This window comes from Coccinella septempunctata, chromosome 6, assembly GCF_907165205.1.
Source record: "Coccinella septempunctata chromosome 6, icCocSept1.1, whole genome shotgun sequence".
NCBI classification, from domain to species: domain Eukaryota; kingdom Metazoa; phylum Arthropoda; class Insecta; order Coleoptera; family Coccinellidae; genus Coccinella; species Coccinella septempunctata.
In genome coordinates, this window is record NC_058194.1 from 30004116 (window position 1) to 30024941 (window position 20826).

The 20826-nt window shown below is 36.8% G+C and overlaps 1 protein-coding gene across 1 annotated transcript in view; it reads left to right on the forward strand.

Annotated features, from left to right (window-relative positions):
• Window positions 1-20826, forward strand: part of LOC123315035 (proteoglycan Cow) — a 60894-nt gene that overhangs the window by 33288 nt on the left and 6780 nt on the right. Inside the window, exons 2-3 of the mRNA XM_044900572.1 lie at window positions 11761-11818; window positions 16710-16812. Coding sequence (XP_044756507.1) covers window positions 11761-11818; window positions 16710-16812 — 161 coding nt within the window. The remainder of the gene's footprint in view (window positions 1-11760; window positions 11819-16709; window positions 16813-20826) is intronic.

Sequence of the window (20826 nt, forward strand, 5' to 3'; positions counted from 1 at the left end):
ATAGAAATGGTTCTGAAGATTCCAGAAATCCAAAGAGGTCATGCTTCAATGAGGAATTGCACTCCAGAGAGCCCTTCAAAGTGAACTCGAAAATGAGAAGTGGAAAAACAAAAAATTCGATTTTCTGGTGAACAGTGTTAGATATCCAGTTTGGTATTGAAATAAAGGTTTTCTTATATGCAGAATCGATTGAAAATAAAATCGTGAGCCTATCTCCCTTCTTTTGGATTTTCATCGTTGAAATGGCATTTTTCAAAAAATTGCAAATTTCAATCTGCGATAGCTCCCGTTATACTTGTCCGATCCAATTGAGATTTCCGGTTTCGTAATCAGCACTAATCAGGCTTCAATACTAGACCAAAAACTCGAATTCGAAAATCCCAAATTTTTGGGTCAAAAATGAGCAAGGGGTTAGACCCCCCTAAAATCACATATTTGGACCTCTCTCTGAGAAGTACGGTGTTTTATCATTCCTCCTGGAAAAGAAATTCATACTAGTCGTTTTGAAGATTTCAAAAAACCAATGAGTTGATGAGCCAATCCAAAATTGCACTGTAGACAGCCTTTCAAAGTGAACTCGAAAGTGAAAGATGGAAAAATGAAAAATTCATTTTTCTCGAAATCAGCGTCATAGATCCATAACTTTGGTATGCAAATATAGGTTTTCGAACATGCGGAATCGATTGAAAATAAAATCGTAAGCCTATCTCTCTTCGTTTAGATTTTCATCTTCGAAATGGCATTTTTCAAAAAATTGCAAATTTCAATCTGCGATATCTCCCGTTATACTTGTGCGATCCAATTGAGATTTCCGGTTTCGTAATCAGCACTAGTCAGGCTTCAATACTAGATCAAAAACTCGTATTTGAAAATCCCAAATTTTTGGGTCAAAAATGAGCAAGGGGTTAGTCCCCCCTAAAATCCCATATTCGCTGCTCTCTTTGAGAAGTCCAGCGTTTTATCATTCCTCCAGAGAAAGAAATTCATACTAGTCGTATTGAGGATTCCAAAAAACCATTGAGTTGAAGAGCCAATGGAAAATTGCACTGTAGCCAGCCTTTCAAAGTGAGCTCAAAAGTGAAAGATGGAAAAATGGAAAATTCATTTTTCTGGAAATCAGCGTCGAAAATCCATAAATTTGGTATGGAAATATGGGTTTTCGAATACGCCGAATCTATTCCAAGCAATTTCATGGGCCTATCACCCTTCATTCAGATTTTCATCGTTGAAATGGCATTTTTCAAAAAATTGCAAATTTCAATCTGCGATATCTCCTGTTATACTTGTCCGATCCAATTGAGATTCCCGGTTTCGTAATCAGCACTAGTCAGGCTTCAATACTAGATCAAAAACTCGAATTCTAAAATCCCAAATTTTTGGGTCAAAAATGAGCAAGGGGTTAGACCCCCCTAAAATCACATATTTGGTCCTCTCTCTGAGAAGTGCGGTGTTTTATCATTTCTCCTGGGAAAGAAATTCATACTAGTCGTTTGGACGATTTCAAAAAACCAATGAGTTGATGAGCCAATCCAAAATTACACTGTAGACAGCCTTTCGAATTGAAATCAAAAGTGAAAGATGGAAAAATAAAAAATTAATTTTTCTCGAAATCAGCGTCAGAGATCCATAAATTTGGTATGGAAATATAGGTTTTCGAACACGTAGAATCGATTGAGAATGAAATCGTCAGCCTATCTGCCTTCGTTCAGATTTTCATCTTCGAAATGGCATTTTTTCAAAAATTGCAAATTTCAATCTGCGATATCTCCTGTTATACTTGTCCGATCCAATTGAGATTTCCGGTTTCGTAATCAGCACTAGTCAGGCTTTAATACTAGATCAAAAACTCGAATTCGAAAATTCCAAATTTTCGGGTCAAAAATGAGTAAGGGGTTAGACCCCCCTAAAATCACTTATTTGGTCTTCTCTCTGAGAAGTACGGTGTTTTATCATTAATCCTGAGAAAGAAATTCATACTAGTCGTCTTAAAGATTTCAAAAAACCAATGAGTTGATGAGCCAATCCAAAATTGCACTGTAGACAGCCTTTCAAAGTGAACTCAAAAGTGAAAGATGGAAAAAATAAAATTCATTTTTCTCGAAATCTGCGTCGGAGAACCAAAAGTTTGGTATGGAAATATAGGTTTTCGAATACGCCGAATCTATTCCAAGCAATTTCATGGGCATTTGACCCTTCGTTCAGATTTTCATCGTTGAAATGGCATTTTTCAAAAATTGTAAATTTCAGTTGAAAGCTCCTCGAGATCGAACGGTTGTTTCGAGATCGCTGTAGTTCTCAGATTCATTACTAGAAGAGTCGCCTCTTCGGAATGTGCATCACTTTTCTATCTGTGATAGTTTTTCTGGAAGATAATCCACTAGAAAAGTGACCTTCGAAAAATTCCCAAAAAGATGGGGTCAGTTAAAAATTCGTCAAGACCGAACGGTTGCTTCGAGATCGCTGTAGTTCTCAGATTTATCACTTGAAGAGTTGCTTCTTCGGAATGTGCATCACTTTCCGATCTGTGATAATTTTTTCGGAAGATAATCCACTCGAAAGATGACCTTCGAAAAATTCCCAAAAATATGGGGTAATATTTACCAGTTTGGTATGATGCCTCTGGAATCATCATAATATAATGTTTATTCAACCTCATGTTGACTCATTTCTATTAAATTGAACATTCCTATAGAGTTCATTTTGTAGACATTCTCTTGAATAAATTCTCATTCTATTCTATGTATATGGTTTATTCGGGAATAAGGAGACGTAAGTGGCTGTGGCAGCTGTTTGATCCAACTCTTCTTATCACTGAATTGTCTAGAGAATCTCGCACAAAATCAGAAGGAATCTTTTACCCCATGCACATATTGGTTTCCATAAAACCCATCTCACAATGGCACGAACTTGCTCTTTATCAATCCACCAGTAAGATCCCATCAATTCAGGTTTCCGCCGCGATTTTCACAAGACGCTTCCAGACGCAAAGAAAGAACTTCCCCAGCAGGTATAGACAAGTTTTCTATGGAACCTGGAGGGCGCAACCTCCCCCCGGCCAAGTTTTATAATCCGCCCATGCCTGGCTGGAACACAGTGCGTCTCTAATTCGATTAAATGATTTGTGTTCCTCTCTCTGCTCACTTCCAAACCCAAACCCCGTCGATGCCCGGATTATTCCGGGATCACGATCAGTCGGAATGAGAATTGCGGAGAAATTTTGAGGCCCCGATATGGACCGCCGAAGGTGAGAGGGGGACCGAGTTATGAGACGCTGGAATTCTCCAATTTTCGGGCGTCGTGACGGCGAAGATTTCCCGACGACAATGGAAAATTGGGGACCCCTCGGAAATTCCGAATTCATCCCTTCGATTGGCGTTGTTCGTGAGCCTATCCGGAGTGTAACTCGTTAAAAAACAAGGAGCCAGATGTGGAACACCGAAGTTGGGCGAAAAAAATTTCGCCGGATTTCGATCTTGGAGTTTTCCTACCAATTTCGATGATTTTTTGACAGGTTCCTGATGTTTTCATCCTATCTCTATTCACTTTTATTTTAGCAGTCGGTTGGCCATGGAAATTTGACACATTTCACTCTGTATAGTACGAAAATGTGGGGTTATGACGCTTGTCAAAACATTTTTGGGTTTTAAATCAACGCTATGTTGCCCGTTCTACGTAAAAGTTTCTTTTATTACGTATTTTATCACAATGTCGAATCGCTTCGGAAAATATGTGACGAACATAATTGAAGTTTATACAGACTAATTGAAGGCATACCTACGAAGGCGTAGAAGGGCCACATAATATTTTAAAAATATTTTTCCTTAAATTCCGACTTTAAAGTCGGAATTTAGTTAAATTCCGAGTTCAAAGTCGGAATTTAACAAAATTCCGAGTTCAAAGTCGGAATTTAACTAAATTCCGAGTTCAAAGTCGGAATTTAACAAAATTCCGAGTTCAAAGTCGGAATTTAGTAAAATTCCGACTTTGAAGTCGGAATTTCATTTACTTCGAAACTGATACAGGCTAGATGCACAGGGTGTTGTTCTACGACGACATAGATTATTTCTCCATATGTATGTACTGAGGGGGGGGGTTGGGTGCTCGATGTTATTTTATGGTTAGGTTACTGTTTCAGTACTGGGGTGGGGGGAGGTTGTGCCCAACCTTACCTTTACCTGTCTACGACCATAATTTCATAATTATCCAAAAACATGGACCTAATGACAATTTTCTCCAATAAAATACATCAAGTTCAATATTTATTAAAGAACAACGCGTGTTTATTTTGTGAGATCTGAATCCTCTCGTGAATATCTCAGCATTTTTGGAAATGAACCAATTCGTCATAGAGCTGCCTATATGAGGTTTTCTCACCGTTGTAATGACCTCTTCATGTAAGAAACATCAAAGCACACCAGGTGTACCTCGGTGTGTACTTCTTGTCCATTGAGCCTCAGGAGTACATATGAGAAGGAAATTTATTCATAAAATATCCGGAATATACTTAAAAACCTGTTATGTCTAAAAAAATATTCATGTCATGTCATGTCATCTCTGTAAAAGGTTGTCATATCATTGTTATGACCTCTCATAGAACTCAAATAATAATGTACACCCTGTGTACATAATTATTCATTCATCATAAATGTGGGAACACCTTGTTATATGAATTTGACTATTTGTAGAAACGCAAACTGTAATTCAGGAACAAATCTACGTCGTCGGAGAACACCCTGTAGAAGTTCGAAAGTGAATAAAATTCCGAGTTTGAAGTCGGAATTTAGTAAATTCCGACTTTGAACTCGGAATTTAACAAAATTCCGACTTTGAACTCGGAATTTAGTTAAATTCCGACTTTGAACTCGGAATTTAACAAAATTCCGACTTTGAACTCGGAATTTAACTAAATTCCGACTTCAAAGTCGGAATTTAAGGAAAAATATTTTTAAAATATTATGTGGCCCTTCTACGCCTTCGTACATACCAAATCCAGTTATTTGCATGAAAAATACAAGAGATCAGTGTAATATCATAATATGCACTAGCTTGAGGAGAGTTAATGTTCGTTATCTTCTTTGGCCAAAGTTTTAATACGTTACATCAGTTGTAGATTTCAAAAATATTAACCCAAAGATGAAATGCATATGTTGCAGTGGTTGGGAATGGGTACCTCCCGAAGGAACAGATAATTACAAGAATGTTGAATTCTTCAACAAAAATCATTTTGCATCAATATAAGTAAAAGGAAGAAAAAGAAGTTTCAATCAAGATGAACTTCACCTTCGAACAAAAATTTCACATGAATAAACAATTAGCAGGACAACTGATGCGTATTTGTGGCTGTTCATCTGAATGCATTGATATAATAATAATAATTAGGTATTTATTGGTACCTTAAGACATTTACGATGTATAGGACAAGTCGAATGAAAAATGGAAAAATCAATTTTCGGGAACTTATTCTACGATGACATTCGTCGAAAATCCTGTAGGAAACTTTTCGCATTAATTCACTCAAACATAAAATTCTCAAATGCCACCACTTTTTTGGATCTCTCAATACAAGAAAATCCATTGTCATCCTCTTCATTCACAATCTTTCTGATTGTGGAAATATTCAGCTGAAATATAAGTCATTTAGTTTCAGATGAAACATTATATAAATTCTCTAACATTGAATATGTTCGCTACCGTCTGACGTATTGTGGATCTTAAAATATCAGGGTATTACTATTTGAATGCGCGGACCTGAATTCTAAATAGCACTTCCTGAAACCCTGTCTCTTTTTTCAATCACTTTCGGCATTTTCGTAATAAAAATTGATATAAGTTGTGGCAACGGCGTTATGACATTAACGACATTTCATGAGTGCCAACCTTACTCCTTTTTAGTTACACAAACTTGAGAAAATTATTTCATGGCCAACCGACTGCTAAAATAAATGTGAATGCAGTATAGTCATGTCCTAATATCGATTTCACGAGCAGGATGGCTGAATATCCTGATATACAGAGTTACACAACTAATTGCGTTAAAAGCCAATTTCTGAACATCCTGTAGAAAAATTTGAAAACAGAATGATATTTCCGAGTAAAATATTTTTTTTTCGAACAATACATTTTTTGTTCACATGACTATCTCAATTCACAGAGAAAAATCACAATATGCTATTGAGCTAAAAACTAAAATGACTCGAATTTTACATGGATGAGTTACCTATTCAACCACTACCTGTGTTTCGCTGTAACAATACTATCTTTAAGTGAAGTGCAAACCTTAGTTCACCCACCTATATAGGGTGAGTCTTCGACTCGTACAAATATTTTAACAGTAGCTGCTTGAGGTCTGAAGAAACACTTTTTCTTATACCATTTTTTCTAATTCGGTCCTGATGAAAAGATATAGCCATTTTAAGTTTCCATAATGAGCTGGGCCACCACTTGAGAAACAAAATTACCTTCAGTATAACAAGTTAAATCTATGACACTACACATCTGTGTATCTTTTGAACAGAGTTGCATTCAGCCAAAGTATCAAATATTTCAAATTTCACAGATACTTTTTAATTTTTAAACATAAAATTACTCGAATACGGCTCATTAAACTAGAAAATATGAAGAATACTTTTATTTTACAAAACGTTCAAATATTCATTAGATAGCTCCCAACTTAGTTTCAAGAGTTGGGTTCTTTGAATTTTTGGTATTTTTATGGTACGTAATGGTCATAATGAAAAAACTGGAAGACGTGGGTGATATCTTGCATTCGAGGAAGATTCATCAAATAATTGAAAAACTATATTCCGAAATTCATATCATTCGATGAAACCGTTTGTGAGATAGAACAGAAAATAATTTTTTTATGGTTTTGCAACAGCCTGTATCTTTTAAACCGGGCCGATTAGATAATTGCAGTACACAATGATGATATTCAAGAGATCAAAGGTAGTCAAAAACTAACAGGAGAAGTTTTTTTCTGATATATCTGAAGATCCCTCTTATGAAGATATATTTCAGGAATTGACCCATTGGGATATGGTTTTTCCAATAATGTTCACCGATCTCAATATACGCGTACAACAATGGGGGTTTAATATGCCCAGACACTCCGTAATGAACAGCCATCCCAACAAAGGGGGTCAGCGATGGCTACGTAATTCAAGTGCACGAAAGTATGCGCGAGGTTTGCAAAGTTATTTATTGCTTGCCCTTCATTATATACCCCCTTAAATTTCATTATTTCATGTACCTCAACCGTTGTTTTAGGTTAATTCGCTACCTAGGCACACATTGTTCGTGGAAATAGCATTCTTTAGCTTGATTGAGTCGCATTGTTCGATGTGGTAGCTGTATAACAATAAAGTAACTTCTCGGTTTCTTGGCTTTCAACAGCTTACGGTGATAGAAGATTATTTTGTAACTGAGAAAGGAAATGGTACCTAATTATATACTTATCGAGTAGGTATATCTAAATGTGGATATTCTGTGAGTTCAGCTCGTTCATGAAAATCAGGCAGATCAGACTTTTCTGAGGCAGATTTTTAGGAAGCTCAACATTTTTTCATTGAAAGTTGAACCATCTTTTAATAAACCTTGAAACTTCATCGACCTCGGTGCAACCGTTCTGTCTTGACGAATTTTTAAGTGACCCCATCTTTTTGGGAATTTTTCGAAGGTCACCTTTCGAGTGGATTAACCTCCAGAAAAATTATCACAGATCAGAAAGTGATGCACATTCCCAAGAAGCAATCTTCTAGAAATAAATCTGAGAACTACAGTGATCTTGAAGCAACCGTTCGATCATAAAATTGCTTGGAATAGATTCGGCGTATTCGAAAACCTATATTTCCATACCAAACTTCTGGTCCTCCGACGCAGATTTCGAAAAAAACGAATTTTCTGTTTTTCCATTTTTCATTTTCGAGTTCACTTCGAAAGGCTGTCTACAGTGCAATTTTGCACTGGCTCATCAACTCATTGGATTTTTGGAATCTTCAAAACGATTAGTATGAATTTCCTTCTCTGGAGGAATATAATAACGCAGTACTTCTCAGAGAGAGGAGCAAATATGTGATTTCAGGGGGGGGTCTAACCCTTTGCTCATTTTTGACCCAAAAATTTGGGATTTTCGAATTCGAGTTTTTGATCTAGTATTGAAGCCTGACCAGTGCTGATTACGAAACCGGAAATCTCATTTGGATCGACAAGTAGGTATGACTGGATATATAGCAGATTGAAATTTGCAATTTTCGAAAAACGCCATTTCGAAGATGAAAATCTAAACGAAGAGAGATAGGCTTACGATTTTATTCTCAATCGATTCTACGTGTTCGAAAACCTATATTTCCATACCTAATTTATGGATCTTCGACGCTGATTTCGAAATGAATTTGTTATTTTTCCATCTTTCACTTATGAGTTCACTACACTGCTGTCTGCAGTGCAATATTCCATTGGCTCATCAACTCATTGGTTTTTTGGAATCTTCAGAACGACTAGTATGAATTTCTTTCTCTGGTGGAATAATAAAACACCGTACTTCTCAGAGCAAGTGAAATAATAGTTGCTATAACCAGAATTGTACTATGACGGTGATTGTGATGGTTGATTGTGATGGTTAATAGAGTATAAGAATGCAATTCTTCATCAACATGATCATTTTCCACGTTGACAGTGAAGCTATAGAGCTTGTGTGAAGGAAAACGTGATGAATTGGCCTTCGACTCAATTTTGAAGCAGGTGGAAGCAAATCCTAGGGCATAATATAGAGCAGGAAGGAACTGAAAGCTGAATCCGATGTGGACCCTATGCTAACTGGCACATGTGGTCGAGGTAGCGTCCGAGCTTTGGCCTGGACCTCCTAGGTGCACCACTGGGATTGATTTGAGCTCTACATCGGTCGCTTTGCGTTGAAACGCCAGAATCAGCGTGATGAGATGAATCAAAGTCGTGTCAAGAGAATAGCTGGTTTGTTGATCAGTTTTCGCAAGTATAAAATGCAGTTCTTGGTTGAACGCGACATGCTCTCACACGTCTCCATCAGCCGAACGATGACTATCCCTCAAACTCAAAAGGTTCCCCCCCTAATTGCCTTTATATACGAACACGCCAAACCCCACGGACGTCAGCATCAATCAATATGCGACGTCACCTCCACCAGCCATCGATAACGCCGCAGCCTTCCTGTTTAATTCTCCAAGAGTAAGATATTCAGCATCGTGGAGGCTGCAGATGGAACTCGCAACTAATTTGTATGCGCGTCCTGACCAGAAGCCGGCAATTTCGGTCCTCCAATATCTCGCTTTATCTGTTTTGTGGCGTTTCATTCGCAGAGGGCGAAGCTAGCCCCACGCCGCGAGCGGTCTGGTGGGCGAGACCGAAGGGGAAAAACATTAATATTGGAATAATTGCAGTTGCCGCTACCACGCTGAAATATCGTACAATGGATTGTAGTTTAGGAAGTGTTATATTCGAGGGTATTCAGGATTCGTAGCGCCATCATTCATGTCTGCGTGGCACGAAAAAATGGTTGGCAACTCGACGGATCCGTTTTTAGGGGGTATGGCACGATTTATGGCTTCTATTACGGCGCAATTACTTCCTAGATCGAGCCACTGTCTGCGAGGATCGGGATTCGGTCAATTTTGATCTTTGAAAGGTTAAGACCCGTTTGCACCAAACGCACTTAATGTTATGTGCAACTCAAATTACGTTGCACCAACTGTTATGTGACATTTAAATGGCTAAAGCTAGCCTTAAATTTAAGCGCTCCTGTAATGGCTACTACGGTATTTAAGGGCGGGATTCTAACCTAAAATGATTTGTTGAACTCATAAACTGGCTGCAGAACTGTTGTGGTTTTTCTAATAACGTCAAGTACCTTTTATTTGACAATGCATTTCATTATCAATAATAATGCTAATTCAGCAACAAAAAGTTGTCACTCTTTGATAATAATATAATAGTTTACTTGACACTGACTGACAGGACAATAAAGTTAGGTTAATGAAATGACAACGATTATCCGCAACCACCCAACCAATGAAAAGGCTTTATTGGACTAGAATGAAATTGCACCAAAATAAAAAACTGAAATATCACTAGATATGAAAACTTAAGGGCCCCTCACTTAAGATTTTGTTAAGCCACAGTCGTGCAACTGGAAATAAAATTAAGCGTCCATTAACTTAAAGCTACGCTTAGTTAAGTACTCATTTTAAGGGGGATTGGTGCAAACAGGCCTAAGAAAAATAAGTTCACAGATGAAAATTAATAACAATTTTTAGGGAAAACTACTTAAGATTCTGTAAAGCCGCAGTCGTGCAACTGGAAATAAAATTAAGCGTCCATTAACTTTAAGCTACGCTTAGTTAAGTACTCATTTTAAGGGGGATTGGTGCAAACAGGCCTAAGAAAAATAAGTTCACAGATGAAAATTAATAACAATTTTTAGGGAAAACTACTTAAGATTCTGTAAAGCCGCAGTCGTGCAACTGACAATAAAATTAAAGGTCCATTAACTTTAAACTACGCTTAGTTAAGTACTCATTTTAAGGGGGATTGGTGCAAACGGGCCTAAATGAGATATATTTTAAACCGAGCCAATTCGAAAAAAATGCTAAAGGAAAAAAGTGTTTCTTTTGACCTGAAGAATCTGCTGTTAGAATATTTGTTTGAGTCAAAGACTAACCCTGTATAATATTTGGTCCCAAAAGATGAAGAAATCAAGTGCTAGGAAGACAGTAAGTAATTTTCCCCAGCATCTTAAAGGTGTTCTCTTCAATGTTGCACTGTTTGGTATCTTAGAAATCAATGATCAATACCCCAGTTCCTTGACCAAGGCAATAAAAGAAGCTCTAACGATCTGGTACCTTCAAAGAACCCCCAACCCATCGCATCTTTTTTCCCTTTATGATAATGGGAATCATTTGAATTCGCGAATTTCAAAGGCGTGTTGTAGGCCCCCGGAGATAAATTAGAAATACTTCAGCTTTGAACGCCATAATCCACGCCTATCTGTACGCATATTTCCCAAACTTCGCAGCCCCCAAAATGAGCCAAATTGTCGCGTGTCAGACTGCCGACGCAGCCAGACAAACGATCATCCCTTTCGTCTTGTTTATCCTGGCGAATCACAAGAAAATAACGAAGGGCGAATTTCGGGAAAGACGACCATAAATCATCTCGGCGAGACTGAGGGATGTATTATTTCAACACCGGGTCTCCGCTATCGATAAGCAAAACGAGCGCGGTGGTCCATTCTTCATTGTGATTAACTCGGGGATCAGTAGTCATTGTGCGGTTTGTCTGTTGTTGGGAGCATCGTTATTCATCGGTGGGAGGAAGGCATATTTTCTCCTGTTTGACACAGTTTAACCCAATGCACCGCAGATGGGCTTGTTGTTGTTTCGTGGGCAACAAGATGGATATTGAACGTCTTTGTAACTGCAGGCTGATGAATTGATCACCATTCGAAATGGAGAGGAGTTTGCGTCTTTCGCCCCAGAGAATCAACATTAATCCTTGATCTCTCTCGATTCTAGATGCTTCAAGGGTCGGCAATGTCCAAGAAGTACCAGTTCAATGCTCAAAAACCTCAGATATAATCTGAGGCATGCTCTACAAGATTGAACAAATTCTTTCACTGTTTGGAACTTTTGGTGCATTGATAATAGTTCAAGATTCAAAGCACACAAGTCCATTTCTACATCTTCCTCGGGGAATACTTTCGAAAGATCTAATTATTTTTTTTTGTTACAGGATGAAACTAAACCCACAAAATCAATGGAGAAGAAAAGATGGATACACGATCCCTCCAGTAAGTTATCATATTGATGTTTATAGACACAGGGCTTATATGGATCACATTTATTAATTTTCAATCTTCAAGAATGCAAATATGATGTAATAAGTCAAAACTGATGTCATTCTTTTAACTGATGTGTTCGATCAATTCCGCGTTGTAAGTATGAGCTAGATCCAATTCATTTTACACTCTATCTGACTATACATGGGATTGTATGCTGCAGATTTCAGATATCTATGGTATATTCCTGAAACTTGAGTTTAAAACGGTTAAAATTAATCGATTTAGTGTTGAAACGTTTAATACACCTCATGTGTTTACTGGGTCATTATGACAACTTAAAATTGCTATTTTTTTTATCGGGGCCGAATTAGACAAAATGGTATAGAAAAAAAGTGTCAAAACTGATATCATTCTTTTAACTGAGGTATTCGATCAATTCCGCGTTGTGAGTATGAGCTAGATCCAATTCATTTTACACTCTACCTGACTATACATGGGATTGTATGTTGCAGATTTCAGATATTTATGGTGTATTCCTGAAACTTGAGTTTAAAACGTTTAAAATTAATCGATTTAGGGTTGGAACGTTTAATACACCTCATGTGTTTACTGGGTCATTATGAAAACTTAAAATTGCTATTTCTTCTTATCAGGCCCGAATCAGAGAAAATGGTATAGAAAAAAGTGTCAAAACTGATATCATTCTTTTAACTGAGGTATTCGATCAATTCCGCGTTGTGAGTATGAGCTAGATCCAATTCATTTTACACTCTACCTGACTATACATGGGATTGTATGCTGCAGATTTCAGATATCAATGGTATATTCCTGAAACTTGAGTTTAAAACGTTCAAACTTAATCAATTTAGGGTTGAAACGTTTAATACACCTCATGTGTTTACTGGGTCATTATGACAACTTAAAATTGCTATTTCTCCTTATCAGGGCCGAATCAGACAAAATGGTATAGAAAAAAAGTGTCAAAACTGATATCATTCTTTTAACTGATGTATTCGATCAATTCCGCGTTGTGAGTATGAGCTAGATCCAATTCATTTAACACTCTACCTGACTATACATGGGATTGTATGCTGCAGATTTCAGATATCTATGGTATATTCCTAAAACTTGAGTTTAAAACGTTTAAAATTGATCGATTTAGAGTTGAAACGTTTAATACACCTCATGTGTTTACTGAGTCATTATGACAACTTAAAATTGCTATTTCTCCTTATCAGGGCCGAATCAGACAAAATGGTATAGAAAAAAAGTGTCAAAACTAATATCATTCTTTTAACTGAGGTATTCGATCAATTCCGCGTTGTGAGTATGAGCTAGGTCCAATTCATTTTACACTCTACTTGACTATACATAGGATTGTATGCTGCAGATTTCAGATATCTATGGTATATTCCTGAAACTTGAGTTTAAAACGTTTAAAATTAATCGATTTAGGGTTGAAACGTTTTATACACCTCATGTGTTTACTGGGTCATTATAAAAACTTAAAATTGCTATTTCCTCTTATCAGGGCCGAATCAGACAAAATGGTATAGAAGAAAAGTGTCAAAACTAATATCATTCTTTTAACTGAGGTATTCGATCAATTCCGCGTTGTGAGTATGAGCTAGATCCAATTCATTTTACACTCTACTTGACTATACATGGGATTGTATGCTGCAGATTTCAGATGTCTATGGTATATTCCTGAAACTTGAGTTTAAAACGTTTAAAATTAATCGATTTAGGGTTGAAACGTTTAATACACCTCATGTGTTTACTGGGTCATTATGACAACTTAAAATTGCTATTTCTCCTTATCAGGGCCGAATCAGACGATATGGTATAGAAAAAAAGTGTCAAAACTGATATCATTCTTTTAACTGAGGTATTCGATCAATTCCGCGTTGTGATTATGAGCTAAATCCAATTCATTTTACACTCTACTTGACTATACATGGGATTGTATGCTGTAGATTTCAGATATCTATGGTATATTCCTGAAACTTGAGTTTAAAACGTTCAAAATTAATAGATTTAGGGTTGAAACGTTTAATACACCTTATGTGTTTACTGGGTCATTATGAAAACTTGAAATTGCTAATTCTTCTTATCGGAACCGAATCAGACAAAATGGTGTAGGAAAAAAATGTTTTATTTTTTACTTCAAGAATCTACTGTTAAAATATTCCTACGTGTTAATGACTCACCCTTCAAAGTGGAATATTTCGTTTATAATCAGTATCTTTCGATCATAAGTAGGTTCAAGACAAATTCTGGAAATTATATTGAAAATTGGAGCCAAATGCAAGCCATCTGTAAGTTTACAACGAAATATTGAAGTGTTGTTCTATTTCTTATATATGGACAAAGCCTTCAGTCATCGTGGGCTCAAAATTCACTCAACAAGATTGTTTCTGAAGTTGAATACCCGATCTCGGCCACAAAATGGATTCCATCGAAACCTTTTATCCAATGTAAACGCTTTCCATCTCCTCTATTTACAATTTTATCATTCATAAGTAGGTGGGGGGCAGTAACTTAATCCATTTCCTTTGATTTTCCAGTCGACTCTGCCTGAATACATTATCCTTCACTCTATCGGCTCTCTGCATTCCCATAATGGGATAAATGAGGGTATTTACTGAAGAATGGAATGCTGATGAACGGTATAACTGCTTTGACTGAGTTTCCCGTTGATACAGATCCTTTTTTTTCGTCTTCGGATCATTTTATTCGTACAGAAGGTTGATTCATATTCGGGTATTTTATCACATACCCTGCATGGACCAGAAAGCGATACTTATTGCAAAATCCTTCTCACAAATCATTTCTGGAAACCCTCGAATCAGGCCATTTCGTACCTTTTTCTAACCCTACATATATTGAAGTTTCAAAAAGTAAGTTTTCCCATCAAAATCCGATCTATATCGATAAGAAATTTCCCGCAACTCTTGCATTTTCCTGATGACCTTTTTCCGCATTGCTTCCAGGAGATCGTTAAGCTCAAGGAAGGGAGGGGAAACAAATTTATACATACAGGGTTGGAGATTTCCGAGAGCAACATTATATCATTCGGTATATTTATGAGGATATATGTAAAACACGCTGTTTACGCTCAGTTTTGGCAGAGGATTTCCTATGGATGTGATCACCCATATGTGTTTCGACATCGCTCAACACTTCTGGACTCTCAAAAATGGAATTTTATTCGAAATCCCGATATGAAAATCAAAACCAGAGAAAGTTTTCGAAAGTTACCAAATCAATCAAGACATAACTCTTTGTGATGTTCGCTGACTTGGAGGGTCTTTCCACTTGTCTGCCAATCGAAGACTACATTCTTACGGTACTTAAGTGACAGTTTTCAACTTCTCTTGACCTCATCCCCAAAAGCTTTTTTCCTCGCTCCAAGACTCCCGAAGATTGCGCATAAACGGAGGTAACTGTAAATGAAGGATTAGGAAGCCGTGCAGGAGTGATAAAACGGAAACGCTTCGCGAATCCTCCGGAGTTTACGTTCCTTTTGATTCTCCCCCTTACTTTTTATGCCGTAGGAAGGGCCACAGAATAAAGCCATTAATCATGTCAGAAAGAAAATTGGAACATCGACATAACTATCGATATCTTTTCATTCTGGTTCCTTGCAATACGAGGTCTACAAGCTGAGCTGTAATGAATTATAAGGAAGAAAGGGGTTGATAAATGTATGAGGTGTGGCGTGGGGCTGCTTACAACTTCGATTCCAGGAATGATTGCATCGCATTTTTCGCAGAATTTTTCTCTATTCATTTCCCATACAAGGTCCTGCAAAATATAATCTATAATAAGATTCACTATAATCTTTGATTATTTAGGAATCTGAAAGGAATTTCTATGTTTTACCTAATTGCTTGACATGAATTTCTGTGTCACTTGTTCGGTTTTTACTCGAAACATAGAACATACTTGACTTCATTTATTATATTGGGAGTATGAATTAGTTCGATGCGTTTTTTGCGGTAAAAATGCATTTATTTCCGAACAGTATGAATGCATATTGCAAATTAACTCCATGTATGTCATCGATCAATAAAAAGCACCAACAAGGGCTCTACAAATTTCATCAAGGACTCGATTCACTTGACAAATCTGAAATTCAACCACAAAATGATCTGATATATCTTCGAATTCGCGTAGCAGATCCTTTTACTGGAAGAAATTGTGATAACTGAATGAGGAAGTTTCGAACCGAACGGTATAACGTTGGTGTTACAGATAATATCGAGATAGTTAATACAGAACTCAACAAGCTTTTCGAGAGTTCCAGTAAAACAGAATATAGGCCATAACTGGTTAATTAGCCAGTCAGAAAGTTATCTAGTAAGGCCAACATGATAATTAATTGGAAATTCTGCCAGAGATCGAAAATTAAATCCTTCTCAGCTGGAAGCTTCAAAGGCTCGTAGGTATTGCTGTGAAGTATTTAATTTCCTTCGTCTATAGTTATAATGTGCCGTCTATGTCTCGAACAAGTCATTTCGGAGTTATTTTCCTTTCTTGATGATACATACAATTTTCACTTGAGAATTATGCTTTTGATCTGTGCCCTTTGTCAAAGGTAACCTTTCATCTTCTCAGTAATAAATTTTTTATTGTTGAATTACGTAAGAGAAATTCATTATTATCCATATTGTTTGAAAGAGGAATGAGACTGTCATAGAGTCTTTCAATGCATCTTTTTTCGAGATTTCCTTCGTTCCTTTAGATCCACGGAATTGTGTTCATAAGTACGTTATGTAAATCTAACTAGATTCTGTATAGATGGGGGATATTTTTTAGGCAAAATATGCACATTGTCACATGAATTTTTCTACAAATGATCGAAATCAAAAAGTTTCACAGGAGAACCTGATTTCAGGTGACCTATGCCGACCGCTGAACTGCAAAAAAAAAGAAATTTGTCTGTTGGAAGATTCGTTCACGGCAGTCTGTGTATCCAGAAAGGAACTCAAGAAGAATGGGTGAGTATTTTTTATGTAATTCCTAATTTTGTCCGATCCAATTGAGCTTTCCGGTTTTGTAATCAGCACTAGTCAGGCTTGAATACTAGATCAAAAACTCGAATTCGAAAAATCTCAAATTTTGGGTCAAAAATGAGCAAGGGGTTAGAACCCCCTAAAATCGCATATTTGGTCCTCACTCTGAGAAGTACGGTGTTTTATCATTCCTCCAGAGGCATAAATTCATACTAGTCGTTTTGAAGATTCCAAAAAACCAATGAGTTGATGAGCCAATCCAAAATTGCACGGTAGATAGCCTTTCAAAGTGAACTCGAAAGTGAAAGATGGAAAAATAAAACATTAATTTTTCTCGAAATCAGCGTCGAAGATCCATAAATTTGGTATGGAAATATTGGTTTTCGAACACGCAAAATCGATTGAAAATAAAATCGTAAGCCTATCTCTCTTCGTTTAGATTTTCATCTACGAAATGGTATTTTTCAAAAAATTGCAAATTTCAATCTGCGATATCTCCCGTTATACTTGTCCGATCCAATTGAGAATTCCGGTTTCGTAATCAGCACTAGTCAGGCTTCAATACTAGATTAAAAACTCGAATTCGAAAATCCCAAATTTTTTTGTCAAAAATGAGCAAGGGGTTAGACCCCCCTAAAATCACATATTTGGTCCTCTCTCTGAGAAGTACGGGGTTTTATCATTCCTCCAAAGAAAGAAATTCATACTAGTCGTTTTGAAGATTCCAAAAAACCAATGAGTTGATGAGCCAATGGAAAATTGCACTGTAGACAGCCTTTCAAAGTGAACTCAAAATTGAAAGATGGAAAAATAAGAAATTCATTTGAGTCGAAATCAGCGTCGAAGATCCATAAACTTGGTATGGAAATATAGGTTTTCGAACACGAGGAATCTATTTGAAATAAAATCGTAAGCCTTTCTCTCTTCGTTTAGATTTTCATCTTCGAAATGGCATTTTTTAAAAAATTGCAAATTTCAATCTGCGATATCTCCCGTTATACTTGTCCGATCCTATTGAGATTTCCGGTTTCGTAATCAGCACTAGTCAGGCTTCAATAATAGATCAAAAACTCGAATTCGAAAATCCCAAATTTTTGGGTCAAAAATGAGCAAGGGGTTAGACCCCCCTAAAATCACATATTTGGTCCTCTCTCTGAGAAGTACGGTGTTTTATCATTCCTCCAGAAAAATAAATTCATACTAGTCGTTTTGAAGATTCCAAAAAACCAATTAGTTGATGAGCCAATGGAGAATTGCTCTATAGACAGTATTTCGAAGTGAACTCAAAAGTGAAAGATGGAAAAATGAAAAATTAAATTTTTTCGAAATCAGCGTCGAAGATCCATAAATTTGGTATGGAAATATAGGTTTTCGAACACGCAGAATCGATTGAAAATAAAATCGTGAGCCTATCTCTCTTCGTTTAGATTTTCATCTTCGAAATGGCATTTTTCAAAAAATTGCAAATTTCAATCTGCGATATCTCCCGTTATACTTGTCCGATCCTATTGAGATTTCCGGTTTCGTAATCAGCACTAGTCAGGCTTCAATACTAGATCAAATACTCGAATTCGAAAATCCCAAATTTTTGGGTCAAAAATGAGCAAGGGTTAGACCCCCCTAAAGTCACATATTTGGTCCTCTCTCTGAGAAGTACGTGGTTTTATCATTCCTCCAAAGAAAGAAATTCATACAAGTCGTTTTGAAGATTCCAAAAAACCAATGAGTTGATGAGCCAATGGAAAATTGCACTGTAGACAGCCTTTCAAAGTGAACTCAAAAGTGAAAGATGGAAAAATGAAAAATTCATTTTTCTCGAAATCAGCGTCAAAGATCCAAAAATTTGGTATGGAAATATAGGTTTTCGAACACGCAGAATCGATTGGGAATAAAATCGTGAGCCTATCTCTCTTCGTTCAGATTTTCATCTTCGAAATGGCATTTTTCAAAAAATTACAAATTTCAATCTGCGATATATCCCGTTATACTTGTCCGATCCTATTGAGATTTCCGGTTTCGTAATCAGCACTAGTCAGGCTTCAATACTAGATCAGAAACTCGAATTCGAAAATCCCAAATTTTTGGGTCAAAAATGAGCAAGGGGTTAGACCCCCCTAAAGTCACATATTTGGTCCTCTCTCTGAGTAGTACGGGGTTTTATCATTCCTCCAGAGAAAGAAATTCATACTAGTCGGTTTGAAGATTCCAAAAAACCAATGAGTTGATGAGCCAATGGAAAATTGCACTGTAGACAGCCTTTCAAAGTGAACTCAAAAGTGAAAGATGGAAAAATGAAAAATTAAATTTTTTCGAAATCAGCTTCGAAGATCCAAAAATTTGGTATGGAAATATAGGTTTTCGAACACGCAGAATCGATTGGGAATAAAATCGTGAGCCTATCTCTCTTCGTTCAGATTTTCATCTTCGAAATGGCATTTTTCAAAAAATTACAAATTTCAATCTGCGATATCTCCCGTTATACTTGTCCGATCCTATTGAGATTTCCAGTTTCGTAATCAGCACTAGTCAAGCTTCAATACTAGATCAAAAACTCGAATTCGAAAATCCCAAATTTTTGGGTCAAAAATGAGCAAGGGGTTAGACCCCCCTAAAATCACATATTTGGTCCTCTCTCTGAGAAGTACGGTGTTTTATCATTCCTCCAGAAAAATAAATTCATACTAGTCGTTTTGAAGATTCCAAAACACCAATTAGTTGATGAGCCAATGGAAAATTGCACTGTAGACAGCCTTTCAAAGTGAACTCAAAAGTGAAAGATGGAAAAATGAAAAATTAAATTTTTTCGAAATCAGCGTCGAAGATCCATAAATTTGGTATGGAAATATAGGTTTTCGAACACGCAGAATCGATTGAAAATAAAATCGTGAGCCTATCTCTCTTCGTTTCGATTTTCGTATTCGAAATGGCATTTTTCGAAAAATTGCAAATTTCAATCTGCGATATCTCCCGTTATACTTGTCCGATCCTTTTGAGATTTCCGGTTTCGTAATCAGCACTGGTCAGGCTTCAATACTAGATCAAAAACTCGAATTCGAAAATCCCAAATTTTTGGGTCAAAAATGAGCAAGGGGTTAGACCCCCCTAAAATCACATATTTGGTCCTCTCTCTGAGAAGTACGATGTTTTATCATTCCTCCAGAGAAAGAAATTCATACAAGTCGTTTTGAAGATTCCAAAAAACCAATGAGATGATGAGCCAATCCAAAATTGCACTGTAGACAGCCTTTCAAAGTGAACTCGAAAGTGAAAGATGGAAAAATGAAAAATTCATTTTTCTCGAAATCAGCGTCGAAGATCCATAAATTTGGTATGGAAATATAGGTTTTCGAACACGCAGAATCGATTGGGAATAAAATCGTGAGCCTATCTCTCTTCGTTTAGATTTTCATCTTCGAAATGGCATTTTTCAAAAAATTGCAAATTTCAATCTGCGATATCTCCCGTTATACTTGTCCGATCCTATTGAGATTTCCGGTTTCGTAATCAGCACTAGTCAGGCTTCAATACTAGATCAAAAACTCGAATTCGAAAATCCCAAATTTTTGGGTCAAAAATGAGCAAGGGGTTAGACCCCCCTAAAGTCACATATTTGGTCCTCTCTCTGAGAAGTACGGTGTTTTATCATTAATCCTGAGGAAGAAATTCATACTAGTCCTTTTGAAGATTCCAAAAAACCAATGAGTTGATGAGCCAATTGAAAATTGCACTGTAGACAGCCTTTCAAAGTGAACTCAAAAGTGAAAGATGGAAAAATGAAAAATTCATTTTTCTCGAAATCAGCGTCGAAGATCCATAAATTTGGTATGGAAATATAGGTTTTCGAACACGAGGAATCTATTGGAAATAAAATCGTAAGCCTATCTCTCTTCGTTTAGATTTTCATCTTTGAAACGGCGTTTTTCGAAAATTGCCAATTTCAGTTGAAAGCTCCTCAAGATCGAACGGATGCTTCAAGATCGCTGTAGTTCTCAGATTTAT